The sequence below is a fragment of the Ptychodera flava genome, chromosome 14 (genome assembly GCF_041260155.1).
Source record: "Ptychodera flava strain L36383 chromosome 14, AS_Pfla_20210202, whole genome shotgun sequence".
NCBI lineage: Eukaryota > Metazoa > Hemichordata > Enteropneusta > Ptychoderidae > Ptychodera > Ptychodera flava.
In genome coordinates this window covers 25,971,629-25,980,653 of record NC_091941.1, presented here as the reverse complement: position 1 = coordinate 25,980,653, position 9,025 = coordinate 25,971,629, and the positions used below count along the sequence as shown (strand labels likewise).

Genomic DNA, 9,025 nt, shown 5'->3' with positions numbered 1-9,025 from the left:
TTTTGAAGCTCATGCAGTAAATGAACTATCTTTTCGAGAAAATCGAAATTTTTGTTTTACCCCGTAGAGTGTATTACATTGAATGGCGGCCATTTTAAATTTCAAGTGTCGTGAAATATTGGGTAATTTGTTTCTCTTGTGCCAAATTTTGCAACGACGCCCCTGAATTTTATTCTTGATTTCAGAAATTAGTGACAGCCTTGGGGAAAGTTTTGGCGACATTTTTATATTTTCGATTTCGAGGCGCGAGCTACCTTAACAATGCCGAGTTTTTCTCTTGTCACCCTGACACATGGTTAAATACGAATAACCGAGGAAACCCGTCAGCAAGTGTAATGTAAAAAGTCTATGAACACATGAGCATATTCAGTTGAGTATTTTGGGAGGGGGACTTCAACAACCATTGTAATCTGAATTGTCTGCAACATCACATCAGATAATCAAATGTTCTTCGTTTGGCCAGTGACTTCGTGCGAGAAATATCGGCTAGCGATCACTTTCTGCATCACTGAGACAACCCTATTCAGCAATCGATCGGTACTAAGTGCTCGACTTCCGCCGAATATGGTCCTCTGGGCGTCAACACAGATGGTGGTGTAGCTCTTGTAGAGACGGTAGTTGAAGTTTTGAGACTGTTGCTGCCGTTGGCGCTGGCTAAATGATCTGCCGGTATGACGCTAATGACTTTATTAGTCCTCTTCGCCACACAGGTATTATTTAGACTCAGGAGCTTGCGGTACGCCTTCCGAAACTGCGGATTCATGATGCCGTAGATGACCGAGTTGAGTGCACTGCTGGCGAACCACAACGTAGAGAGCCCGAATGGTCTGGGACTCGAACTGTTCGCGGCGTGGACGAAGGCCAATACAATACTTGGTAACGGAAGAGTGCAAAATGCCACGAACACTATGAAACCTAACTTTGCTAATGCAAAATCTCTGCTTGAAATAACGCTCGAATTTACGAATACCTGGTTGTTTATCGCCCGACGAGACGATTTTCGTGACGTTAGCCATATCTTGAAATAGCAGGAAACTATCATTGGAAATGGGATAGCGACCGTTAGGGTGGTAAGGTAGATAAGAAAATAGAAATTCTGGCCAGAGCGATCGAAGAGGCAGATCATCTCACCTGAGAAATAACGGTATCGAGAGATGCCAAACAACGGTGGAGTTGAAGCTAGAAGTGAGTAGATGTGAACCATAACGGCCCCAACAGCACTCTTCCTCCTCGTGAAAAGTCTTAAAAACACATTTTTTCTGCAGACGCACAGGTAGCGGTTGACTGCAATGGCGAGCATGCAGGACACAGAAGCGAAGCAACTCTGCAACATCAGAAAGCCGTAGAGCTTGCACAGTGCGTTACTCCCCTCATCATGAGCAAATTCGACGAAGCAGTGGCCCTTTGTCGCAAACGAGAGGATGGTGAGTGAGCAGAGCACGCTGGACATGAATAGGTCAGCGACGCAGAGGCTAGCGACAAAGAAATTGGTAGGTGTGCGCAGTGCTCTGAACTTCCATATTGCGGCCAGCAGTAAGGAGTTTCCGACGGTGCCGGCGAAGAAGACGATCGTGAGGAAGGCGATTGCGCAACTACGCTGTGTAAGACCGTTGTTGACGATAATGTTGTAAATCTGTTGAGTTTCGTTGTCTTCGGACATGATGTTCTGTCGGACGCAGATTTTTCCGTTGTTGCTAAGCATGCTTATGCCAAATTCCATCGTTGCCAAGGGGTCCTGGCGTGCGCTTCAGAGCAACATCTGACTGACTGGGCGACGGTTCAGGTAGGTAGAGCTCTCCAAAATTTCGTTTAATTTCGCCCAGTAAGTTTGAGATCGAATATTTTACGTAATCTTATTTTAAGAATAATGGTCTGCGATTAAAATTGACCGTTCATGCAGTAATCCTCCTCTAAATAATGTAAATATGAACAAAGTAAATTGACATTGCTGACGATAGTGGATTGCATCGTTAGGAGAAAGTTGTCGGTATTATGTCCTGCTTTCTGATGTTAACATTTTCGTCTCACGGCCTTATCTTGAACAATTTTAGTAATTTCCGTAACAGTTTATGTATAGGAATAGATTTTGTGAATATCGCTTCTGGAGGAGGTCATTTGACAGTACGATAGTGTTTGAAATGCAGACACCTGAAAACCGGAAGTACATTAAGTTTTTAGGCGATATCATTGATGACAACTTCGTTCACAATATTCTCATTAGACGGTCGTTTAATCAATTATTTGTAAGGGAGCATTAAGTTGACAATCTTATGTGGCTTTCTTAATGTATAGTCATGCAGAATAGTTATAACCGTCGCGGTATTTCAAAAACAATAACATGCAAGTTATCCTCGAGCCACAGTCACTTGCGGTTCGATACATGGCGATGGCCGCTTTGGTATGCATTAGAAATATAGGAAGTCGGGAAATGGAATAGCCGCTATACGCACGTACAGCCGAGTTCGGAGACGGATTTTCCTGACAAAAAGCTATAGTTTACTTAATAAACCAGCATCGATGGCTTCCAATACGTCTCTGAATCCATACCTGTTATAGTCTATCGTCAATAAAGATCTTCTTGCATTTTTGGGTACGATTTCCGATTCTTCTCTTGATTTTTCTCTGAGTGTCTACAATGTGACGTAGTAACATGAAAACAACAAAGTCCCCTTCCTATGACCCGTGTCTTAAGCCATAGCAGTGACTATTCACTTTAGCCTCACCTGTACACACTAGAGAGTATGATAGTCTAGAGGGCAATGATGTATACCAAGTAGGCTGAAGTTCATTTCAAGTATAGGGAGTCTATTGGGAGTTCAGATGTGTATTAAGTTTGTGTGATAAAATCCTATCATAGACAAATGAGAGCATGCTGACATTAAGTATTACGATTCCACAGAACAGCTGATATGGAAGGATGTTTTGAGATAGAGAAAAATCCTTTGTTTTATATAACAATATCTGCTACTGATATCTGTTACTATATTATGCATGTATATCCATTGAAGAGATATTTTCAAAGAGTGTCCTTCTATAAATTTCACGAACTAAGGTGTCCTAATCATTGACAAATATATACTTTTAAAACATATGTATAAAAAATGATAAATTTACTGGTTTTTAATATGCATGTATATTAATAAGTGGTGTGAACTTATTCTTTCAGATCAACTCTACACATGAACTGACGGCCAGTGAGCGTGATACGTGACTGTCACAAGACTGAAACATTTAAATTTCTTTTTGAGATGTCATTACAACAATGATTTATTGCCACTGAAGACATAAATCATTTATTTTATTACAATCTAGATTTGCTGCAATTTTATGAATTTGATTGAAAATGAACCCAAAGTTCCGTCATAAGATTGTGACAATGATATTCAAAAATGTAGAAAGCGAAAAGCTGTTTGGTGTGGAAGATTCAGAGTCATTTATCATAAACATTACATGTTGATAGTATTGTGAAAAAAATGAAGAGCAATCTGTATCTTCTTGCCAGAATTTAAGCATTTTTACCAGTTTCAGCAAGGCGTCAGTTTTGTAACAGTTTCATTTTACCATATTTTGATTATGGTCTCGGTGTTAGGGGTTGTTGTAGTCAAAAGGATATGGATCACTTGAACTGTCTTTTAAAGCGGGCAATGCGACTAATTTTGAATTGTGACATTGGTACCTCATCCATTGAAATGTTTACACTTCTACAATGGTATCTGCTATCCCATCGCTATAAGTACAACCTAGTAGTGTCTGTTTACAAGCGTATGTTGTGGCCAGTCTCCTCCATACATCCGGGATATGATAACAAAGTACAAAGATCCACAAAGATCTTTAAGATCTGTTAGTAATAAAGCTCTACAAGCTCCATTTGCTAGAACCGAATTATTAAAGCAGTCTTTTTGAGTAATTACCCGTACAACAATGTGCCTACAGCAATAAGAAGTTGTACAAGTGTTAGATTTTGTTAAATTTTATCGACAAAGCTTTTTGTACACTTTTACATGAAGCCTGTCTGTGTTTGTAATGTGGTTGTTATCCTGTACTTTGTCTTCAGTGTATAAGTTTTCTTTGTGAAAAGAGGCGTATACCTATCATGGCTATAGAATATTGTTGTTGTATTGTTATAAGATATTTATTGCATCAAATTGTAAAGATTTATAACACGAATTTTAGTTTCGGTTAATCCATAACCTCATCATCTATAAAATCTGTACTTTCAGAGAAATAATTGTGAAAAAATTTAACTCAGTTATAGCTTTGAAGCTGTGATTCTTATATTTTTTCCCGATTGGCTCAATATGCAAGTGTGCATTTCAGAAAAAATCAGTGACATTCAGTAATAGTCCATTTATGTTTATAGTAAATTTATATTGACCACTTCAGAGATACAAGGCTTCAGTGAATCGCCTCATTTTTATGCTTAATTTTCTGCACTTTTATAGGGGAGATACTTTCTCCAGCGCAAAAGTTCAGGATGAGATTCTTTGAGAAACGCGACAATGAGTATCGTCGCTAGAGGGCAACCTTCACGCATGCGCTTTAGCTGTTGTTTGCGGGATTTGCAAGGACTACCTGTACCAGTCAGTGCTATTTTAAGTTAACATTTCCGTCTCACGGCCTTATCGCCAAAACTGAGGGCACAGCGTTCAAGTTGGATGTCTGTGTAAAAGGACAGTGACAAAATCAAACTTGGAGAAGAAACATGTAATGAGCATGACCGGAAAATTCAGGAGTGAATGAGTTGTATTTTCTGTCAAAACGCACGAGACAACATTTTGACTTCGCGATTTTTCTGCGATATAAACAAATAAGACACTAAATAATGTATGATTTGGTAAATCTAACTATCTATCTCTCAATTCGCCTAGTTATAAGTAACATAAAATGAATTCTCGATGAGCTATAGGCGAAATATCTTTACAATGTGTTGCGCTAGATTTAGTGATTTTTTTTTGAAATTTTCGCGTTCCATACCACCCACGAAGGAAAATCGATTTTGCGCGTCTCGGGTATCTGCGTCCGCACTGAAAATGTGATTCTCAAGAGCTGCTCCTAAGCTTTACAGGCGCAGTTGACTCGAACAAGCTCTAGTGTCTTGACAGTCATTTTTTCTCTACCAAACTGAGAGTTTTCATTGAACACAAGCAAGAATTGCATTCCTCTCTCTCTCTCTCTCTCTCTCTGGTAGCCCCAGCTAATAATTGTATTTATAGCTTTACATCGTCAATGCTGTTTCTACGAATATCAGATGATTGGTGGAAAGATTGGTCTTATGTAATACTCCTATGTGATGTCATGGAGACGCGATTGTCTCCTTTTTTACCCTGAGAAGCAAAAAGATTGCTTGACCACGTGATTACTTTCCGTTTATCCATAGACCCCGCCACATGGGCTAGCCATGTTTTTTTTTTTCTCAAAAAACTACAAGATAATAAAGATTTTAGAACAGCGACTGAAGCCATTTCTTCCTCGCATTTGGAAAGAAACTCCATAGCCTTCCATATTTGTATACGTTTACATAGAGCAAAATGTAAAAGTTTTACATCAATGTCGACTTATGAAGTGTCGAAACAACTTTAGACAGTAAAAGAGCATAATACGTCCATTCACGTGAGTTCTTGACATGCCATTTCAATAAGTCTACACCTGTCTATACTAGTGTGTCCGTGTGTCCTTTCGAACACCCCGTCGGACTGGAACCAAATTAGGCCTATACGGAAAGTGGCTCGATTTTGAAATTACAAGATCTAAGTATGACATATTTCAAGGTATATTGTCAGTTTTATTACAATGGCATGGCTCATTTGCATTCCACGTTGAACAAACTGTGATAACATGAAAAACGGCTTGTCCTTGTTATTCTATTGCTCAAGCAGCGTCAGAAACTGAGAAATTCAGTAAATTACCCAGCCGATGCTTCACTGTTCCTCCACACGCTGTAATGTTCATGAAGCACTCGCACGACATACCCGCTTTCGTACATCAGACACAAACTTAAAGCTTCAGATAGCCTCGGCAACAGTTGTGTCTACTGACAGAACTATCCACACAGAGTAGAAAATCCGGCAAATTCTCAATCGGATAGGAACCCAAAATTTACGGAACCTATTCATCTAGCGAAATCAAAAAAAAACAAACAAAAAAACGTTTGGCTAAATAAAACCACTTCATTCAAATGTAAAAACATAATGACACTAAAAAATTTCGACACTCCACAAGACCTATTAGGGATAATTGTTTTGTTAAGTGTCGAAATGTTAACGTTAACAATTGACTGACGCAGAGATGTAGCAGTTCAAGTTGAATTTTTACAGATTCTTACCGATTGTTCAAATTCAAATGCTGTAATATATTGGTAGTAAAATTGACTATTTCTTTCTTTTCTAATTTATTTCTTTACTACATGATACTCTTCCTTCACTTTATTTTTACTTTCACAACTTGAATCAGAAAACATAAGTATGTTATGGTTAACACAGTGTATGCCAGAATGTATATTTGATAAACAGAGAGTAACAACGTAACTTTGTTGCATTTATGGAGCCCTGACTTGAAATCGACAATCAAAACCTCTCGTTTCAGTTTTCGGGCACACTGAGTGACGATAATGTTTTAGTAACATTATGTTGTTACATTTTAATGACGTGTTTCTTATATAGCAGAGCGGTTTCAAGTGCCGATGTCTTCGCTAGATGAACAGGTGCCGTACGTTCTGGGTTCGTATCCCATTGAGAATTTGCCGGATTTTCTACCCTGTGTGGATAGTTCTGTTGGTGAATAGAATTGTTCCCAAGGCTATCTGAAGCCCAGTTTAGCGATGTATTTGTTGCTTTAAAGTTGGTGTCCCATTTACGAAAGCGGCCATGTCGTGCGAGTGCTTCATCAACATTACAGCGTGTGGAGAGATAGAAAAACATTGGCTGGATAAATTACTGAATTTCTCCGTTTCAGACGCTGCTTGTGCAATAGAATCACAAGGACAAGAAGTTTCTCTTGGTATCAAAGTTCATTCAATATGGTGGGAGGCCGTAAAACGCCGGTCACACACAGCCCTACCATGCAGAGTTAGCAGAGGAGGTGCCCCTTAGCTTGACAGTCATAGATGAGGGCTGATGGACAATTCAGTAGTGTCTTGACTGTCATACTTTCTCTCCACCGAACTGAGAGTTGTCATTGAACACAAGAATTGCATCTCTGTCTCTGTCTCTGTCTCTCGTTGATTAAAGTTAATAACTTGATGATATAGCTTTATATCGTCGATGCTGTTTCTTCGAATGTAAGCTGATAGGTTGAACAATTGGTCTTACACAATTCCCTTGTGTGATGTCATGGAGACGCGATTGTCTTCGTAGTAATAGCATAGGTGACACCGTAAACAGTCCGTGTCATTTCCAAAATTGGTGACTCCGAGTTTTAACCAATCATCGACCAGATAACGTCATTAGTTAAGTACCGGTCAGGCCATGTGACAAACTCAATGAAACTTCCATAGAAAGGTGAGCGGGTATGTGCCGCCCGAATGGTCACTTTTCCGCGGAAAAATCCCTAAATATGGGTCGACTTTTCATTGGAAAAATCGCTGAACATGGGTCGCAAACACAGCGAACCACAGGTGCCTGGGTTGCCGGTGTACATGCATAGAGAGAGATGGGAAGGTTTGACACGATTTTGCCCTCCGGAATCCTGTAGACAATAAAAATCCACGTATTTCAACGCATGCAGTCAAAAAACTACCTTCCTCCGACAGATAAATACCTTTGACGTTTAATGTCCAACCCTGAGACGTGTTAATCGTTATTTAGTCTCTCTTTTGTCCCTAAATTCCTGGTTACGTACATCCTCAGGGTGTTACGTACGTCAGCCATTTTGAACTGGATAAATTACCCATGGTCCAGTGCGCATAAGTGATGAACTCGTGACCTTCGCACGATCAAAACAAACGTAACAATGGTAAACTTTCCCATGACTTGAGTTTGTGCAAAACTCAAGTCTGGACGTTGTGTGCGCCAATACTTGTAGCCTGTTTGATAGTGGATTTAAATTTAGCAATTGCGGGTCACGGGTTCATGTGCAATGCAAATGAACCCGCACTGCACTATGGGAAAGAATGTAGTTATCAAAATGGCTGCCGTACGTAACAGCCTGGTGAACGGGGTTACCAGAGAGTTTTGGGCCGATATTGAGACTAAATGCTAGTTTGCCCTCTTGAAACTTGAGCGTTAAAGGCAAGAGGTATTTCGATATCGGTGTAGACCTTTTATTTGACTGTAAACCCCGTATTTTATAGGATTTTCATTCCGGAGGGCAAAATCGTGTCAAACCTTCCCATCTCTCTCTATGCATGTACACCGGCAACCCAGGCACCTGTGCAGCGAACGTCCCTAAATTTTTTACATGGATTAGAATAACGGTATAAAATCCTCAAGATTCATCGGGCCGGCCGCGCCGAACGCGTGATAGGCAATGCGCGTATGCGGTGATGTGGTGACGCGACTCTCGACTCTCGATCGAGAACCTTCTCTGCAGGGACGTGACCCAGGTTGACCCCACTGAAAGACTGTTACTTAGCAACCAATGTCGTCAGTTCCTGTGCGTCTGATCCTAGGAAGTCATCTGTCATGGCGGCGTTTGGTGTTGAAGGTGTCGCGGGAGGTTTTGCTCGTGGCATTCACACATTTGAGGTTAGGATTCCAGTTTTTTTTTCAGAAAATCCCCATAGTTAAAGTTATAATAAACCCCCGGAAATAAACCTCGATCTTTTATTCAAATGTTACAAAACAGTACGAAGCTGTGAAAGATATCGGGATTTGATTTCATTCATATGTTGTCGTCTGCATGGCTTCCTTGGCATGGCTTCGTTCCAGTCACACATAGCCGGAAAGATGAAATGTGCTGTGCCGAGCGAGCTTAGAGGATATACTGTGCAGTTATTGTGATTTTGCATATTCTAAAAAATGATTCAGGCTACACAGTGAAAATCCATTTCTGTTTTTTGATGACTGGTGGAAATGTGGGCTTATATAGC

General features: G+C 40.2%; 1 protein-coding gene across 1 annotated transcript; it reads right to left on the bottom strand.

Annotated features, from left to right (window-relative positions):
• Positions 1-523: 523 nt before the first annotated feature.
• Positions 524-1,702, bottom strand: LOC139150718 (melatonin receptor type 1A-like). The gene has a single exon (XM_070723132.1). The coding sequence runs from the start codon at positions 1,700-1,702 to the stop codon at positions 524-526; it is 1,179 nt and encodes a 392-aa protein (XP_070579233.1).
• Positions 1,703-9,025: the final 7,323 nt, after the last annotated feature.

Coding starts and splice junctions, on each gene's coding strand:
- LOC139150718 (XM_070723132.1), bottom strand. CDS start 1,702: ATGCTTAGCAACAACGGAAAAATCTGCGTCCGACAGAACATCATGTCC.